Here is a 19,636-nt window from a genome sequence, read left to right as displayed (position 1 = left end):
AAGTCGCCTGACTTGTTTGGATCCTTTTACCCCAGCTATAAAGCCAGAGGCTTGGGCTGTATAATCCATAATGTCCCTAATGCCAAGATGCTAGGTTTGTGAAAAATACTGATTCTGAAAAGGTAAAATATTGTCCCGTGTTTATAGATTCATGCAATTTCAGGGCCATTATAAAGCAAAACAAAGCTTGGATTTGATGAGGGGAGGACTTCTCTTCAAAGATTTTCTCCTAAATAACAAAATATGGCAGATAAGATCAACACAGGAGTAAGCCAGTCTGTTTTATGCAATGTGAAATTCTCTATACCAACTACCTAAGATCACTGTTACGTCTTATTGCAAAAATGGGAGTCAAGAAGGACACGTGACTCCAAAACCTGAAATAAACCTGTGGAAGTTTTGGGGTGCGCTCACATTGTTAGGGACAAAACACCTATTTAACTCATTTTATGCTTACAACGACCTGAAAAAGTACCGTCTCCATTTTCGAGTTCAGGAAACAGGTATGAGATTTTGTGGTTTGCCGGGTACCGCAGATAGAGGCAGGTTTTAAACTTGCCTGCGCGCGTCGGGAAGGTCTCCGGAGCCTCGGGAGCCTCCTGGGGGCCTTTCCAAAGCGGGAGGCCGCGGGTCGCGGCCAGGACGGACTGAGGCGCAGGGCGCCCCGCGCCGGGCCCGGGCCCACGCCCACGCCGCGCGCGGGTTCCCTGGGCCCGCGAAACCACCCTACGAACCAGGCGCTTTTACTAACTGCTCGCTGCCTGAAGGGCGGCGAACCACGAGACCCCGCGGAGCTGCGGGCGGTGGGCGTCCCCGCAGCCAGGCAGCCCCTGCAGAGTGGTGGGGTCTCGGGAAAGTTGGGGAACGAAAGTGGTGGGGTGGCTCGGTGTTTCGCTGCTCGGAAGCAGGGGGAGCCTCTCCAGCTGCGGTCTCCGCATACGACGAGCTGCCCCCGAGCTGCCCCCGAGCTGCCCCCGGCTGCCCCCGGCTGCCCCCGGCTGCCCCAGGCTGCGCGCTCCTTTGCGCCCGGGGATCTGAGCGTCTCCATGACCGTGCTCAGGTCCTCCTCCCGTTCAGACGCCCGAGCAGTGGGAAGGAGCAAGAGGAGCGCGGAGACCGCAGGGATCGCAGCCCCGAGCGGCGCCCAGGGGCTGACTCGCCCCGCCCCCCCGGTATCCACGCCGCGCGTCCCCGCGGATCAGCTGACGTGGAGGCGGGGCCGGGGGCGGGGCCCGTGCTGGCGCCCGGGCTTCTCCGGAGCTCGCCGTGGCCTCGGCGGCCTCCTGCTGCCCCGGACGCACGCCCTCCTCTGGGTCGCAGCATGCGCCTCTGCCTGCTTCTGCTGCTCGGGCTGTGCGGTGCGGACCCCGCGGCAGCGGCGCTCGGCCTCAGCTTGCGGGGAGATTGGAAGATCCGCAACGGGAACCGCACGCTGGAGCTGCCCGGAGAGGTCCCCGGCTGCGTGCACACCGCCTTGTACCAGCAGAAACTCATCCAGGTACCGTGTGCGGCCGGCCCCCGAGCCTGCACCGCGTTCCCTTCGTGGGGAGGGGGTCCAGCGGCAGCCTGGAAGCCCCCCGGCCCGGGGCTGTTCCCCTCGACTGCGCGCCGACTTCCCCCGTGCAGCCTGTGGTCCCTGGGGGGCTGCCGGGCCGTTTTGTGCTGGGGCCTGGAGCGCCGCCGGGGTCGCGCTGGGCGGAGACTGAGCCGCGCCGCGACTCGGCCGCTGGGAAGCGGAAGTTTCCGTCGGGCCACCTGCCTGGCTCCCGGCGGGTGCTTGCTGCCCTGCCTCACCCAAGGGTCGGTAGGAAGAGCATGGTGACCCTGACAAAGCCTAAGGCGGGGCATTGCCGGTTCAGCTACCTGGACACTGCAGGGGACTATCGTCTTTTGCTAAGTAAATGTTAGCTATATTCAGTAATGTCTCAGGTTTTCAGGTTTGCTGTTAGGCCTCAGGGAGTCAAATTTGGGATTTTGCAGCACGTGGGTTGAGGAGACAGACCCGCCCAGGGTAAGGTTAGGGTTGTCAGTGCAGGTGTAAAGGCTGAATGACTTTTAAATCTGGTTGGGATATGAAGAAAGGTGCTCTTTCATCCCAGGACATGTGATGTGGGCTGTGTGTGTGTGTGTGTGTGTGTGTGTGTGTGTGTGAGTGTGAATAGATGCTCCAGTTTACAGACTTGCCTGCGCAGAGGTTTGCAGACTTTTACCTTCCACTGTTTTGATGGTTCCACCCGCTGCAGGTCATTTTCCCATTCTCGGATCGTCTTTGCCTAGGACAAGATGTACTTGATAAGTTTGCATGTGTTGTCTCAATCCTCATAAGAACTCTGTGGAATGTGTCTTTGCATTTTATGGATGACATGGAGTTAAGGAGCCTGGAGCAGTTAGAGAGCTTATCCGAGATACACAGCAACTAAGTGGCAGAAATGGAATTCTAACCCAGGCTGGCCCGACTCAATAGCCTGGGTTCTGTACTATGGACACTCACCCAGGTGTTTTGAAAAAACCTTGTGTTTTTGCAATACTGTGGCTCCCTGTGCTTCAGGAGTATCATTCAAATTTTACTTAAAGGACAAGATGGTCCACGAGGGCTATGCAACATTTCTGATCTGGTCTGCCATTAGCTTTTTTTCAAGAATGTGTGTCAGAAAGGAAGTGTATTTGACACTGACCACAGTCCAGTTTGTTTTTTAACTAAATAATTCTCAAACTTAAGTACTTTAATTTTAGTTACCAAACTCGTGACATAGACCATAGCTGAATTTTGGCACCCTGAGGCTTCACTTACACATGCCTGGAGAATGCCTGTGTGCATTTTGCAGGGTCTCTCCTTGCCTCATTTCACAGGTGGAATTAAGCCAATGGGAAATCACTAGTGGCTTTAGCAAATCAGATTATTGCTCCATGTCACAGGGCCACATATCAGGCAACAGTGTTCAGTAATTAGTTAATGAGAATGAGGTTGCTCATGATATGAAACAACTGACTTTTCCTTATGGGAATAACTTACAGTGTCTGTTAAATCTGTTCATAAATTCTTAGGAAAACTTTAAGTTTCAATACGGTGAATGTAGGTCATAAATGGTAGTGGGTTGAGAGATGGGGAGGCTTTCTGGGCCTTGGGGAACTCCAGCCAACTGACAATAATCATCAACATCAGTATCATTGTTAAAGACTGTGATGTTGTGACAACGCCTGCTTTATTACAGCATTCCTTTTTTGTGCTGACCTCAGGAAATATTCTATAGTTTAGAGCAGACACTGGCCCAAATACTGTATTTACATAAGAACTTGAAGCACATCTTCCCAAAGTCATTCATTTATTTATTCATTCACCTAATTATCTCATAAGTATTTATTCAGTACCTCCAATGTGGCAGGCACTATTCTAAGTGCTTGATATGGAATGGGGAAGAAAATAGTCTTAGCCCAATAGATATTCCAGTGGAAGAGAATGACAATAAACAGATCAGTAGGTAACACAATCACAGGTGGTACACAGAAGAAAAATAAAGCTGGTTAAAGGAAGAGAAAGTGAAAGCTGATTGGGAAGGGTTGCTATTTTTTAAAAATGGTTAAAGATAGCCATTTGATAAATAGGCTTTTTAAAGCAGAGATCTTTTTGATGAGGTCAGTTTTAAGGAGAAGCACATTCCCAGGAAAGAGAGAAAAAAAGACAGGAGTCTGGAGAGAGAAACTTTGATGTGGGAACATGCTTGAAAGTTCCAGGAATAGTAAGCAGGCCAGTGTGGCAGGGCTCTTGTGAGCCAAGGGGGAGGGGAATGAGTTTAAAGGAGGCATGGGGGTCAGATCATCCAGGGTTTATAAGCCATGGGAAATACTTCAGATTTTATTCTACAGGTGATGGGAAGCTATCAGGGGTTTTGAGCTTGGACTTGCATGATTAGATTTACCTTTCAGAAGCTCATTTTGGCTGTTATGTGAAGACTACAATGCATAAGAATGGAAGCATGGAGACCGGGTAGGGGACTATTACAGTTGCACGAGTGAGAGATGATTCCTGGCTAGGACCAGGATGGTGGCAGTGAAATGGTGAATACTGGCTGGTCCTTACCACATGTAAGTCTATAGTCAACTTAGACTGTGAAGTTCTTCTTCATGTAATATTTGTTTGGTGTCTTCTATGTGCAATGCACTGTTCATGTAATTCCCACAACAACCCTGTGGAGAAGGTATAATTATTCACAATGACTGAGTCTCAGAGAAATTATGGCCTAAGATCATGTATCTAATAAATAGTGGGGTAAGGATTCAACCCATGTCTTCTTTGCACACCCTACATTTCTTTTGGCAGGAAGAGTTAAATAGTAAGCAAAGGGAACAGTTATTTTTTAAATTTAAAGATGTCTAGTGAAAACAGTGACAATAGCACCAAAAACATCCTATTTGCTAAAAGTTCTTGATAAATGCAAGCATTTCCTGGAGATCAGTCCACACATCACTTCTCTATTCTCTGTCTCTCGGAAGTCTCTGAGTTTCAGCCATCACCTCTCCGCTAGAATTACTCAAATGCCTAATCTCTAGACCACCCTCTCCTGATTTGCATCTGGAAGTTTTGCTCCATTTTTCTACCTGAAACTCTTCAAGGCATATTGAAACACAGTATATTCAAATGTCTCTTCCCTCAATCCCCCCAATCCTTAGTTTCTCTTATTGTTCCTATTTCTAACAGAAGCACCAATATTTTCTCAGTGAATGAGGCCCAGAATTTCAATGCCATTTTTGCTTTTGTGTTTTCTTCTCAGGTATATTGACAGTTGCTGGATCTTGCAGGTCTGACCTATGCCATTTTATAACCATTCCTTCCTAGTTACTTACATTGCTATCAATCTAGCTTATTGTTGTCTTTAAAAAAAAATGAGATCAGGCCCGGCTGGGCGTAGCTCAGTGGTCAAGCATCAACATAGGATCCAGGAGATCGCTGTTCGATTCCCAATCAGGGCACATGCCTGGGCTGCGGGCTCGATCCCCAGTCGGGAGCATGCAGGAGGCAGCTGATCAATGATGACTCTCTCATCATTGATGTTTCTCTCTCTCTCTCTCCCGCTCCCTTCCTCTCTCTGAAATCAGTAAAGATATATTTAAAACAAACAAACAAAAAAACCAAACCAAAGCAAAAAAAACAAGGTCAGTTAATTTTAATGACTTTTAGAAATACATAAAGGATATAAATGATAAAAAAAATTTGAAAAGTAGGGTATATAATGAAAGCAAATCGTCTTCATGAAACAGCCACTGTTTCTTGTATATATTCATTTATCTTATAAGATATGTCTATGAACATATTTCTCCCCACAAATTCTAGGTATATTTTTGGTACTGACTTTTATTTTTTAACTTAATGTATCTTAGAAATCATTTCAGATTAGTACATATAACGGTAGATAGCTGTGATTTAATGAATGCCCATTATGTGCCACGAACAGTTCTGAGCAATTTCTATGTGTTACCTCTTGCAATTTTCACATTGATCCTGGGAGGTTCTATTATTACCCCATTCTAGAACTGAGAAAACAGGAGTATAGGGGTGTTATACTGGCTTCACAAGATTAATACCTGTGGGACTAGAACCAATGCAAAAAGATTGCTCCCCACTGATTTTTTTTTAAAAATCCTCACCCAAGGATATGCTATCATTGATTTTAGAGAGAGAGGAAGGGAAAGAGAGAGAAACGTCAATGTGAGAAACATCGATCCGCTGCCTCCTGTACATGCCCTGAGCAGGGATTGAACCTGCAACCCAGGCGTGTGCCCTGAGCGGGAACCAAACCCACAGCCCTTTGGTTTACTGGACAATGCTCCAACCAACTAAGCCACCTGGCCAGGGATCCCCACTGAGTTTTTACCTTTCAGCTCAACCCACCTCCCATCTCAGAGACAGCAGCTCCATCTGTGGACCTGTTCACCTGCCCATCTTCATTCCCTGAGCAAGTGTGATCGGATCTCTTCTGATCTCCCAAATCAGTCACGAATCTCTGTCCAGGCATTTATCCTAATCTTTCATGAGTTCTAGCCTGGCACTTAGAATTGAGCTAAGAAAATGTCTTGATTCCCCCTTAAAATTCCCCCTTTAAATCCTCTTTGGTGATAAAATAAGTAGCTTCCTTAAATTGCAACCCCTTTTCACTTATAGCTGTGTTATTTGGGAAGCACTATTTAGTAGTTTAAGGATTTTAGAAAAAAATAGTAAAGCTTACTAAAATGTTTTGACCGACTTATGAGCTTGAGATCTCTTGTACCTATGTGCACCCTCTGAAGTAAGAATTGTAGCTGAAGCTCATATTTGACAGTAGAGAAACTGAGGGTTGGAGAGTATGCTTCTGCAGAATAAACACATAAATACCTCTATGTCATTAAAAGTGGCTTAGCTTCCCGTGAACATTTTCTTTTCTTTTTCTTATATAGTACTTGATACATAGAAAGTTACATGCATGAGTGTGTTTATGAATTTTAAAGTCTAATTTAAATGAATCCCATGTACCTGCTATTCAGTTTATGAGCCTGCGCATTCCCGATCCCGTTGCAGTGACCTTGCCCCCCAGTCCCATTGCCTGCCTCTCCCTGAGGTAACCACTGTCCTGAATGATCATTCTCTTGCTTTTTACAAATTAAGGTTTTACCAAATATCTGTGAATCTTAATTAATATATTGTTTAGTTTTGCTTGTTTTTGAATAAATGTTTTCTTAAACTTTACTGTTTTTGCCTAAGTGTCCAGGAACACAATATCTGCAAATGAAAGTTATAAACTCTTCTTTTCTCCACTTAACTCCATTTGTTTTTAAAAATTTTTAAACTTTTTTATTATTTTTTGTTTGTTTATTTATTTATTTTAAATAGGTCTTTATTGATTTCAGAGAGGACAAGAGAGAGATAGAAACATCAATGATGAGAGAGTCATTGATCGAGCCCACAACCCGGGCATGTGCCCTGACTGGGAATCGAACCTTGAGCTCCTGGACCATAGGTCGATGCTCAACCGCTGAGCCACGCCGGCTGGACCATTTCACTCCATTTGAAGTAATTATGTCTGGGATAGAATCAGGTGTTGGACTAAAGCAGAATTGTGGAGTAGAGGAGATATACCTGGTTAAGGAGTCTTTGTGTCTATAAGCAGATATAAATAGAGGAAATTCAGGAAAACAAGACTTATGCTGTCATCTGCATGGTTGGCTGACACAGAGTTTGTTAAGGTACAGTAAGTATGGTAAATATCAGTTATAAATAACTGGCCCAGGCCCCACGTAGCATGTTTGTCTCCTGGTCCCTACTTGGTAGGTAGCACTGACATTGTAATTACTAACAGCATTTGTGACATTGATGGCAGTGTTAGGTAATGATGATGAGGCATGTGGACTCTGGAGCCAGATTTCTTGGGTCTGAATCAGTGCTCCACCACTTAATAGTCATTTGACTTTGAGCCTTGGAGCCTTAATAAAAGGAGTGATGATAATGCCTGCGCCACAGGGCGCCAGGCATAACTCTCAGCTATTGTTGTTGTTTCAGTGGCCATCTGGTGTAAAAGGACAAGTTTATGTGGCGCGAGGTACAGTAGTGTAGTTGAAAGATTGCAGACCATGGTGTTAGACTGAGTTGGTTTTATACCTGGATGTACTTCTGCTTAGTCGTGGCACCTCAGGAAAGTCACTTCACCTTTTGGAGTTTTAGTTTCTTCCTCTATAAAATGGTATTTATTACCCATGCTTGTTTTGAAAATAAGAGTGTGTGAGTGCCTGTCTTGGAGGCTGATGTATAATAAATAGTCAACAAATGATATTGTTATTGTTTTTAGTGTTCATGGGTTTGCTTAACAACTCAGCGACTTACCTGGGTCCTTGGTCATCAGATGAAACGCTGAGCCACTGTTTTCATTAAATAGGACTCAGAATTTTAATATGAGCAAATGGGTCAGACCAATCTGGAACCAAATTAAGCTGGTTGCTTAGCATTTGGAATAGTAGTTATACATGTAATCTAAGTCTCTGCCACTTTTATTTTAGGGACAAGAAGGTATGTTCTTTTAGTAAGAGAATTTTTTTTAAAGACTTCAGTTTTTGGAGCAATTTTAGGTTCACAGCAAAATTGAGTGGAAAATAAAGACAGTTCCCATATATTCCCACACATGCACAGCCCCCCATTATCAACATCCCTATCAGAGTTGGTACCTTTATTACTATCAGTGAACTTACAGTGTTGCATCATTATCACTCAAAGTCTGTAGTTTACATTAGCATTCACTCTTGGTGCTGTACATTCTGGGTTTTGACAGATGTGGGTATCCACCACTACTGTACCATTCAGAGTAATTTCACTGCCCCCTCTGCTCTGCCTGTTCATCCCTCCCTCCCCCTTAATCCCTGGCAGCCACTGATCCTTTTACTGTCTTCATAGTTTTGTCTTTTCCAGAACTTCATGTAGTTGGAATAAAACAGTATGTAGCCTTTTCAGTTCAGCTTCTTTTAAGTAAGAAAAATTTTAACCTCTAAATTCTGTTTGTCTAGAAAAAATGTATCTGAGAACACAGCCCCCTCGAACTCAACATGCAGCTCCCTTCAAGGATCTGGGAGACAGGAAGGTGACCTGTGTCCTGAAAGCCAGATCATTAGCAGCCCCAAGGCTTAGCAGATGGACATGTTGAAACTGCATCAGCCTTCACACCCTCCTTCTCGTGATATTTTTAACTGTCTTGGACCGAGTCCATAGTGTAGAGTTATAAATAAGGCTGGGTGGAGACACATGGGTAGGCTGATAACTAGGTGCCTCTTCAAACCTGTGTCCTTAAGTATTTATTCATTGGAGAGGCTGAGTCCTGTGTGTGGGGCCGAGCAGAAAAAGACGAAAGTTGGCTGGCTCTGGTACAACTCATTTAGCAGAACAAAACCAGACCTTAGAAGTCAGCTTGGTGATTACTGGTTGCTATTAAATCTCATCAACCATTCCCTGCCCTAGTAGCTTATCAAAATATATCTTCCAGTCAGGAGCACTTTCTGGCAGGTACCTTTCTTTCCACCTTGATACACACCCAGTGATGAGGTGTCTCTTACAGGTTTGTGCTCTGGGCAAGTGCCCAGCTGGCCTTTGCCAACCTAACTTGGTCATCCAGCCCTTACCTCTGTGGAACTTGGACAAAGTCTGCTTTGCCTCCTCTGTCTGGAGTTGTGGTCCCTGAGGAAATCCCCCTCGGCCTGCCCTATTGATGGGGAGGAGCCCTCCATTTGGCACTGGTTCCCTCTGTGGAGCTATGGGCATTTTCACAGAAGATCAACCGAAAAGCTCTGTTTACCACTTTCCATTGAGCCTTCTGTCTGAGAGCCCTCATCTGGGAGGTAGAGGGTGGAAAATGAGAAGGAGAAGACCTAAGGAGATGAACAGGAGGACTTGGGGCTGGACACTCCAAATGTCCAGCATTGTGAACACCCGGCAGGCTGGGCACCTGAGGCAGAGGTTGCCAGCTGTTTCCAGGAAGGGGCTAGAGACTGGTTTAGGCTTCATGGGTCATGTGCTGTCTGTCTTGTAGCACGAAAGCTGCCGTATATAATCTGTAAAGGAATGCGCATGGCTGTTCTCCACCAAAACTTTATTTATTTACACATACCCATCCTAACTCTGCTGGCCACACAAAAACAGGTAGTGAGCTGCATTTGGCCTGTGGGTGGTAGTTTGCTGACCTGGTCTAGACTAATCCAGGAAACCTGAACTTTGTAAGTTTTTGATGGTATCAGTGCTTCCTGTGTGTTCTCTGTAGAGATCCTTGTTGTGCTCATTTGGTAAAGCCGAGTGGAAGATAATTTTGGAAATGCTAAGTGAATCCAAGGAGTGGGAGTTTTGCTGACCTTTGGGCAGTAGAGGCGAATTTTCCCTGGAGATCAGCTGAGATAGTAGCAGCAATAAGCAAAGGGAGAGCCACAGAGCAATGAGGGAGTGATGGCTACACGTCCAAGTTCTGTCTTTCACTTAATGCTAGTACCTTGGAGGTTCTGAGTTCGTTTTTAACAAGGGAACCCAATCTCCACGCATGTTCTTTAATAATGAAACTATATTATTTACATTTCAGAGCTTTTTCATGTCAAGTATTTTGTTGGACTGTTTTTTAAAAAACACATTTTAGTATTTTTGGTATGGAGAATGCCGTGTCCACTTTGTTTGAAAGGTAAAGGTCTCTTAAGTGGATGGAGCTTTAGCCTTGAGGATGAGATGGGCTGGCATGTGAAATGCTTGTACTACTAAGCCAAGAGTTCATTCATTTTTAGGTGATAAGTAGCTATCATTAATAATTTGTTTCATGTTAATTTAATTTATTTATTTTTGCATATTTAATCATCTACCATAATTTTTATCAATAGGATCCTTACTACAGATTCAATGACCTTAACTACAGATGGATCTCCATGGATAACTGGACCTACAGCAAGGAATTTCAAATCCTCTTTGACGTTAGGTATGTACATGTGTATATCTGTATCTCTCTGTCTGTTTATTATTATTTGAGCTTTTCTTTTTCTGTCTTTGCAATAATCTTGTGTTTTTTAGGTTGCTTATTGGAGAGGTATTTGACTAAAACCTTGTACTATAAAGTGAATATGTGATTTATGGTTTTGTTTTGTTTTTTTAAAATACATCTTTATTGATTTCAGAGAGAGGAAGGAAGAGGGAGAGAGAGAGATAGAAACATCAATGATGAGAGAGTCATTGATTGGCTGCCTCCTGCACACCCTCGATCCCACAACCTGGGCATGTGCCCTGACTGGGAATCAAAACCTGATCGCCTGGATCCTAGGTCGCTGCTCAACGGCTGAGCCACGCCCGGCCGGGCTGTGATTTATGTTTTGATTTGTATATGAGGATGGTGCCACTGATCACCAGTCATGAAATTCTGTCTTAGTCATTTTTCCCGTGGTTATAATGGAGTCACCTAGACCTGGTCAATTCTCTTTTGTGCATTTTCTCTCCCTGCTTGCAGTAATCAATAGAGTGTATATATTTATAATATTGTCCAGTAGGATCAGAGATACATCATTTGTTCAGTGTGGTATTAACCAGCCATTGAGACTATGGCATTGGCCTCATATGTTGTGAGGCCATAAGGAAAAACATGTTATAGTTTTCAGTAATGTTCTGTGAAGCAGAATGTAACCCAATTGTATCTATTACCATTATTGCTAAATTAAAAAAAAATTCTTCTGTCCCTTTTATAGGTCTTTTTTGGATAATTATTTACTCGCCTTTTAAAAGAGAAATAAAGCCAGAGAATGGTGTTCAATATCACAGAGTTACTGTGGTCCAGGCTCTTACTTCCAGATAATACTTAAAATACCTCTATTAAGGGTCTTCTTTCACCTTGAGCTCCACATATCCAAAATTTAACCAATTGACTTTCCCACTTAAACTTTACTTTATATTTTAACAGCCTCATTGTTTCTCTTAATGTAAAACCATTTCCCCAATCTTCTATGCCTAAGGTATTTTTTCTCATCATATCTTTTCATCTCCCTGTGTTCAGTCTGTCTCTTGATTCAGCAGCTTCTTTCTCATTTCCAAGTTTCCATCTCTGCCTCTGCCTCTTTCTTGGTCTTCTCATTTTCCAGTCTTTCGTATGTAGAAACATTAGACTCATTTCCCAAATTGATTTTACCATGGTATTCTTGCTTAATAACAACAGTCACTTCCTTTTGATTGGCAAATCAAGTTTAATCTTATCTGCTTGTCCGTGAAAATACTGCTTAATGTCACCCATTCCTGCACTGCTTCCTGCATCCCCTCCCGCCCTGCTGACGTGTCCCGCTTTCTCCCCTTGGTTCCCAGGACAACTTCTGCACCTGAATCAAGCCTGTTACCTTAATGTTATTGATGCTGTTAGCACGCCCATGTTTAGGTTTTGCTTTTCCTCTTGGGGTCTACCCTCTACCTAGGCATTTCTACTCATTTAAAAATAACAACTTTATTGAGATATAATTCATATACCATACAATTCACCCATTTAATGTGTACAATTCAGTGGTGTTTAGTATATTCACAAAGTTGTGCAGCCATCACTAGAATCAATCTTAGAACATTTTCCTCATTCCCAAAAGAAAGTCATTCCCATTAGTAGCCATTCCCCATTCTCCACATCTCCCTCCCCCAAGCCCTACGCCAGCCCTGGGCAACCACTGATTTATTTTCTTTTATGGATTTATCTCTTCTGGAAATCTCATATAACTGGAATTGTACAATATGTGGTTCTTTGTGCCCGTCTTCTTTCACTTACTGTAATGATGTTTTCCAAGTTCGTCCATGTTGTCACATTCACAAGTATAGTAAGTCCTCACGTCACATCCTTGAAAGGTTCCTGAAAGAGAAACTACATATAACAAAGCCAATTGTACCATAGGCGAATTGATATAAATAAGAATTAAGCTCCTAAGGCATAATCTTGGTCACAAAAACATCACCTAACTTCTAAATAAAGACCCAAAACACTTTTAATATTAAACATTGAGATAAAAATTAGCTGTACATAACTTAACAAAGATAGATAGACACAGATAAGATAGTGATTTTCCAGTCCACTTATTTCAGTTCGGTGTTGAAGGTGGCAGGAGCCTGTCAAGGCAGGTCAGAGTGCAAGGCAGACCCACCCTGGACAGGATGCCCTTCCATCTCAGGTCACCCACTCACACCCACGCTCACACTGCGACAATCTAGACATGCCAATTCATCCTTGGGAGGTGGGAGGAAACCAGAGTCCCCAGAGAATACCCACACAGACACGGGGAGAACATATAAACTATACAGACAGTGGCCTTGGCCCCGAATAGATTTTTTTTCTTCTCATCATTATAATGAAATAACACTGAATGAAACAACATTATTTGAGGGCCTGCTGTACTTCATTTCTTTTAATTGCCAAATATTTTATTTTGTGCATAGACCACATTTTATTTCTTCCATTCTTCTTTAAGTTTTTGTTTCCTTCTTAAACTCTTTCCTTGTGGCATAAACTCTAAAAGGATCGTCGTAGTCTGTTCAACAAGACTATACTACAAAGTAGAAGACATTGAACATTTTCTCTTTGTTTTTGGGCTTGAATGCCAACCAGATCGCAGATTTCTTAAATTGAGAGACTGTTTTAGTTTCCTGTGAGGCTTAGCAGAGTGCTGAGCTCATAATATTCACTCATAGGTACTTGTTAGTTGGTTAATGTGTTCTCTTAAATAGTGTCAATAAATTTAATGGTTTGTGAAAACATTTTGTGTCTATTATTTAACTTGGTTTTAATAAGAACTTTGTGAAGTTCTAGGAAAAAAGTCAATAAATTTGGAAATTATAAGTTGTGCTCATGGTTTATGGTGATTGAAATATTATGAAGAAAGATAAGGATCCCTCAATATAAAAATGTATTAAACTAATACTTCTGAAAATTTCACTGGAAACTGATTTTTAAGAATGTATATTTTCTGTGAAATGTTTATTTCTTTGGTTCTTTTTTTTTTTTTAAATGTTTCTTTTTCTTTTTTAAAAATATATCTTTATTGATTTCAGAGAGGGAAAGGAAGAGAGAGAGAAACATCAATGTTGAGAGAGTCATTGATCGGCTGCCTCCTGCACGCCCCCCACTGGAGATTGAGCCCACAACCCGGGCATGTGCCCTGACCGGGAATCAAACCGTGATCTCCTTGGATCCTAGGTCAATGCTTAACCGCTGAGCCATGCCCCGCTGGGCTATTTCTTTGGTTCTTAACTACTAAAAAAAGATTTATCTAAGTCAATACTTTATACATCTTGTTTTAAAATCTTTTCTTTTTTTTTAGCAAATGGCAAAAAGTAAATTTGATTTTTGAGGGCGTTGATACAGTTGCAGAGGTCCTGCTCAATAATGTTTCTATTGGGAAAACAAACAACATGTTCAAAAGATATGTAAGTACACAATGACATCACGTTAAAATAAAAGCCCACTTATATGTTTTTATGTTCATTGTTATTGTGAGTAGAGAAAGGTAAGGGCATATTTGCCCATGCAGGCTGATACAAGCTCTTTGAAGCTCTGCATAAGTTACTTTATTTCTCAGTTGCCACATTTGTAGAATGATGAAAACACTATAAACCCCATGGAGTTGTTGTGAGAATTCAGTAAGCTCACTGTATAAAATGACTGGCACAGCTCTTGACACTTGGGAAGTATGTAACAAATGCTGTTCCCTTCTCTGTTACTTGGTGATCCAGAGTTTCATGGGAAATGACAATTGGCACACCATTTTAGAAGAAAATGTTCCTTCCTTTCTGAATAATTGCATTATGAGATCATATTCTGATCTCTCTTCCCTTTCAAGGGTAGGCTTTCCAAAACAAAAATAACTTATGACTTAGAAATACATGCTATTTATACCAAAGAGTCAGGTTGTCATGAAGCGTCTAGGAAATCCTTGACAGTTCAAGGCCATATGTAAATAGCTGGAACAGACATTACAGAGCTATATCTATTTTCTGCTTGCTCTGTTTACTAGGACCATCATCTGTCAGTAAAAGCAGAAGGAGAAACCTAGAAATCTACGTTTGGGTAGGAGAATGTACTCAGTTATAACTAAGAGTCAGCAACTTAGTTATATTATTTTGGAAAAGTGCTTTCTCCTTCAAAAAGGCTCAATCTAAAGATTTTAATTATTTTATGCATCTCTTCTTCTATCTTATATATGCCTGTATCTAAAATTTTACACACGAGGCTACTTACACATTTGTTCTTTCCCTTTAATTCAGAGCTTTGATGTTACCCATGTGGTCAGAGCCCTAAACTTCATTGAGCTGCATTTCCAGTCACCAGTGTTCTATGCGGCCCAACAGAGCAGAGCTCACACTTGCTACCAGGTGCCCCCAAACTGCCCTCCAAGTGTACAGAAGGGAGAATGCCATGTCAACTTTATTCGAAAGGTAATGGTCTCGTAAATGGATGGGGCTTTAACCTTGAGGTGGGATGTGCTGGTGTATGAAATGCTTGTTTGAAGACTCCAGTGGAAGTTGGGCATCTCTTTCTTGTCCTTAGGAGGGATTTGAAAATTTTTAAAAATCAGAACCAAAAGATTACATGGAGTTTTGTGGAGATTTTTGTCTTTCTATGTTTTTTTGTTGTTATTGTTGTTGTTGAAGCATGCTTCAGAACTTAGGTAACATCAGAAAAAGAAGACAAATAGGTGACTGGTAATGTTTTATCAAACTTTTTACCAGACTGCCCAGCCAGTGTGGTTTAGTTGGTTGAGCATTGCCCCATGCACCGGGTCGGTTCGATTCCCGGTCAAGGCACGTGCCCGGTTACAGGCTTGATCCCCAGTAGGGAGCATGCAGGAGGCAGCCGATCCATGCTTCTCTCTTATTGATGTTTCTCTCTCTCCCTTTCCCTTCCTCTCTCTCAAATCAATAAAAACTTATAAAAAATTTAAGAAGAAAAAAGAAAAGATTTGCCTTCATAGATCTCAAAAGGAAGAAACTCTGCTAACCCATTGATTTAAAAAACAAACAAACAAACAAACAAACAAACAGAAACCAAAAAACTTTTCACCAGACTATAAGGTTCTTATTTATTAGTGATTCTTGTTACTAGGAAACCTTCTGCAAATATTAACATATTTGCTGATGTTCTTATATTTTACTGGTAGGTTCTAATAAAATCTTAAAAAAGATAACAAAAGCTACAAGGGATTTTTCTTTGAGTGTTTTATCAGCCTAGATGACTTGGATTTATTCTAATTCCTGGTTGAATGAGTATTCTATGTGATATTTAGTTTTTTATTTAAAATTATTTTAATTGTGGTTAAATACACATAACACAAGATTTACCATCTTAACCCTTTTTAAAGTGTACGGTTTCGTATTATTAAGCATAGTCACATTGTTGTGAAACCAGTCTCCAGAACTTGTTTCATGCTGCAAAACTGAAACTTTATGCTCATTAAAAAATAACTCCTCATTTACCCCTTCTCCCAGCCCCCAACCTCCACTATTCTTTGTGTTTCGATGAGTTTGACTCCTCTCGGTACCTCATATAAGAAGAATCATGCAGGGTTTGTCTTTTCGTGCCTGGCTTATTTCTCTTACCATAATGTTCTCAAGGTTCATCCATGTTGTAGCATATGTCAGGCTTTTTTTCCCCTTTAAAGCTCAATGATACTCTGTTATATGTATGGACCACAGTTTGTTTACTCATTCATCTGTTAATGGACATTTGGGTTGCTTCCACCTTTGACTATTTTGAATATATATATATATATATATATATATATATATACCCAGAAGTGGGATTACTGCATTACATGATAATTCTATTTTAAATATTTTGAGGAATTAGCATTTAATTTGAACAACAAATGTAGGCACTGGTTTCATTGTGAAGATACTAAGTGTTTTTTCCTGCACTCGTTGACCAGAACCTCAGTTGATAAATTGTGATTATTAAAGTTAAGCAGCTCTCTTTAAGTTGGATAGGCTTACTATTAAATCATGTTTCCTTAAGATAAGTAGTAAGTCAAAATTAGACCTTCACTTGTTTAACTCAGCCTACCCAAATTTGTGTTGATAGCCATGTGTTCATATGGCTGTAACTGAACAGTGTGTGACCCAGCAGTCAGGCATCCCATGGGATAGAGGTGGGGAGTGGATATAATGAGGAACTGCTATTCTCCATCTGTTCTTTGACTCCTCTACTTTCTCCACATCAACACAAATCCCCTCTTATCTCTGCTTCCATCTGTGTCCAGTTTGGATGATGGAACCCATCACCTCACCTGCCCTCTTCAGAATATTCCACACCATCCTTCTTGCTTTCACCAACATCTCTGGCTGATCCTTCTAAGTCTCTTTATCCAGACCAACCTCCTCCTCTTAAAAGTCTTACTATTCAGTCCTCTCTCTGTCCTGACTTGGAATTGAACCCACAACCTTTTGGTGTACGGGACGACGCCCCAACCAACTGAGTCACCTGACCATGGCTAGAAAATGGTTGAAGAGTTTTAAGAAAGTGCTGTAGTTTTTGTCTGAAAAGAACGTTCTGGCTGTTCCGTGGAAAATTAACTGGAGGAAGGCAAATGAAGTTGTAGGGATACCAGTTAGGCAACCACAGCAATTTATTTTCTCATGCAAGAAATGACGATAGATTGAACTCAAGTATGGTAGTACAAGTGGAGTGTGGGCAGATTTGAGAACCGCTGAAGAGGTAAGTAGCATCCACGTCATCAAAAGGACAGCCATGGGTTGAAAGAGGAGGGAAAAATGAGAAGAGGTGTCGAAAAGAACTCTTACGTTTCTGGCTTTCATTTTGTACTCTCCTGTCTTAGGGACTCCTAATACTGTGTTGTCTGTCCAGGCCTCTCTTTAATTCCAGACCTGATCTTCAGTCGCCTGTTTGGCATCTTGAGTTGGCTGGTTCACATGGACTTAAAGCTCAGTATGTTCAACACTGCACCTGAGATCTAAACCCTTCTCCCAAGGCACCCTGTTTTGCTGAAAGGAATACCGTACAGGACAGTCGCTCAGGCCCCAAATCACAGCACTTGCTTAAAACTCTTCAGCCGTTTTCTAGCCCTGGTCAGGTGGCTTGCTTGGAGCTCCATCCCATACACCAAAAGCTTGTGAGTTTGCTTCCCAGTCAGGGCACATACCTAGGTTTCAGGTTTGATCCCTGTCGGGGCCCATATGGGAGGCAGCCGATCGATGTTTCTCTCTCACATCAATGTTCCCCTCTTTCTCCCCCCTTCCTCTCTCTAAACATATCCTTGAGTGAGGATTGAAAACAACAATAAAAACTCTTCAACTGTTTCTCATTGTCATTAGGCTAAAGTCTAGATTTCTTAGTTCTGTCTGCCCACGACCACTTTTTTAGTCTTCTCCCACCTGTTCCATTGCTCTCTCTTCATTTCCTGGAAGGTATCTCGCTTTCTTGCACATGCTGTTACTTCACTTCCCTCTCCCCTCAACACACTGGACAAGTGGGACCCACCCTTCACGTCTCCAGATAAAAGTCGCTATTATGCAGGAAATCTTGTCTTGATACCTCCTCCCCCGTATGTGTTCCCTTTCTGTTTCCTTTGTATTTGTGATTATTTATTCAGTGCCTGAATTTCTTGCTGTATTGTGAGCACTGCAAACAGGACTGTTCCTGATTTCTACATGGATGTACTCCCAGCCTGACACATAGAAAGCACTTCACAAATATTTTTGAATAAGTGATAACTTTTATTTGGAGAGATTGTATGAATAGAAGAGATTTGTAGCCCTTGGTGGGGAACATAGTTTGCCTTAGAAGATGTTGACTATTTTGGCCCTCCTCTGTTTCTCTATCCCTAATAAAAGAATTACACATATGAACTAACTCCAATAAATATCCCTAAGATGGGCTGCATTCCAAACATGAGAATCTGATACTTATGTGGTGAATTTCAACAGATAGGGATGCTGTGAAGTGGTTTTAATTCTTTGTTTTTCCCTGTCATGGAAATGAACTGATCTCTGTCTGTGATAAATACTGAGTTTAGGAAATAATACTGAAGTGAGAACAGTTTCGCCAAATCCTCAGGCCGTGTTCTAGAAATGCTCCATTCGGAAGATCTTATTACTTCCTCTGGGGCTTGTTCCTTTGTAAAAGCTGAACTCATTGTCTCACACATTGTAGTTAACTGTGTTTTGAAAATAATTTTTTCTTTCAAAGTTAGAAATAGAAATTAGAAAAAAGAAGTAGAAATTAAAACATTTCTATTTAAAAAGGGATTTATTTTAAGGGAACCATCTCCTGCTTTTGAATTTGAACCTTTATAAATTAATATGGAAATTGAAATGTGTTTGAAGGGAGACAGCTAGCCAGGCTGGATACAACTGGATGAAATGCCTGCCCTGGCAACCTGTGTCAGTGAACTGATTGTCTGTGGGCTGTAAGTTCAGAAACAAGCATTTCTGAATTTGTACTGGAGGAAATAGGGGCTGGCAAGTCTAGCTAGAGTTTCTTAAACCTATTTACAAATATCGTAATCTTCCATTGTGTTTCCTCATTCTTTACAGTTATTCCACTTAAATGCAATATTCTCTATTGTTATTCCATTTAAATACAGTGGTAGGTTAAGAGATATTTCTGAGAAATCTAAAAAGTAACTATTCTGTTGCCTCGATGTAATATGCTTTTGAAGAACAAATGTATATAATTAAATTTTATGTTCTTAGAACATTTCTGCACAATTTAACTAGTTGTATATTAGTTATCTATTGATATATTAGTTAGGTTGATATATTAGTTATCTACTGCTGTGTAAACCAATAGTGCCAAAGATTATCAGCTTAAAACAACATTTATTGTCACAGTTCCTGTCAGGAATGTGGGGCTTAGCTGGGTGTCTCTGGCTCAAGGTCACTCATGAGGTTACAGTTGAGCTGTGGACCAGGGCTGCAGTCATCTCAAGGCTGACTAGGCCTGACGTGTTTGTGTCCAAGTCCCTCAGGTGGTTGTTGGCAGGCCTCAGATGAGCTTCCAAGCTCACCTCCTATCTGTCTCTCTGCAGAACTGCCTCACAACATGGCAGCTGGCTTCCCCCTTTGCCAAGAGAGAGTGGGGGAGAGAACCCCAAACACAAGGTGCAGTCTCTTATAACCTAATTTTGGAAG

The 19,636-nt window shown here is 41.9% G+C and overlaps 1 protein-coding gene across 3 annotated transcripts in view; it reads left to right on the top strand.

Moving 5' to 3' along the window:
• The first annotated feature begins 1,216 nt into the window (after nucleotides 1-1,216).
• The window catches only part of MANBA (mannosidase beta), a 116,109-nt gene continuing 97,689 nt past the window's right edge, over nucleotides 1,217-19,636 (top strand). The window contains exons 1-4 of one of the 3 annotated variants that reach the window (XR_013997459.1): nucleotides 1,217-1,498; nucleotides 10,366-10,460; nucleotides 13,813-13,918; nucleotides 14,756-14,926. Coding sequence is in view for 1 of the 3 variants with exons in the window: in XM_081116971.1 (XP_080973097.1) it covers nucleotides 1,322-1,498; nucleotides 10,366-10,460; nucleotides 13,813-13,918; nucleotides 14,756-14,926 (549 nt within the window). In the remaining 2 variants the exon portion in view is untranslated. The remainder of the gene's footprint in view (nucleotides 1,499-10,365; nucleotides 10,461-13,812; nucleotides 13,919-14,755; nucleotides 14,927-19,636) is intronic. The other 2 variants (XM_081116971.1, XR_013997460.1) reach the window with 2 other exon arrangements.

Source organism: Miniopterus schreibersii, assembly GCF_964146895.1.
Source record: "Miniopterus schreibersii genome assembly, chromosome: 1".
In the NCBI taxonomy this organism is placed as follows: Eukaryota; Metazoa; Chordata; class Mammalia; order Chiroptera; family Miniopteridae; genus Miniopterus; species Miniopterus schreibersii.
Note: the sequence above shows the minus strand (reverse complement) of the source record. Positions and strands in the feature narration are given on the sequence as shown.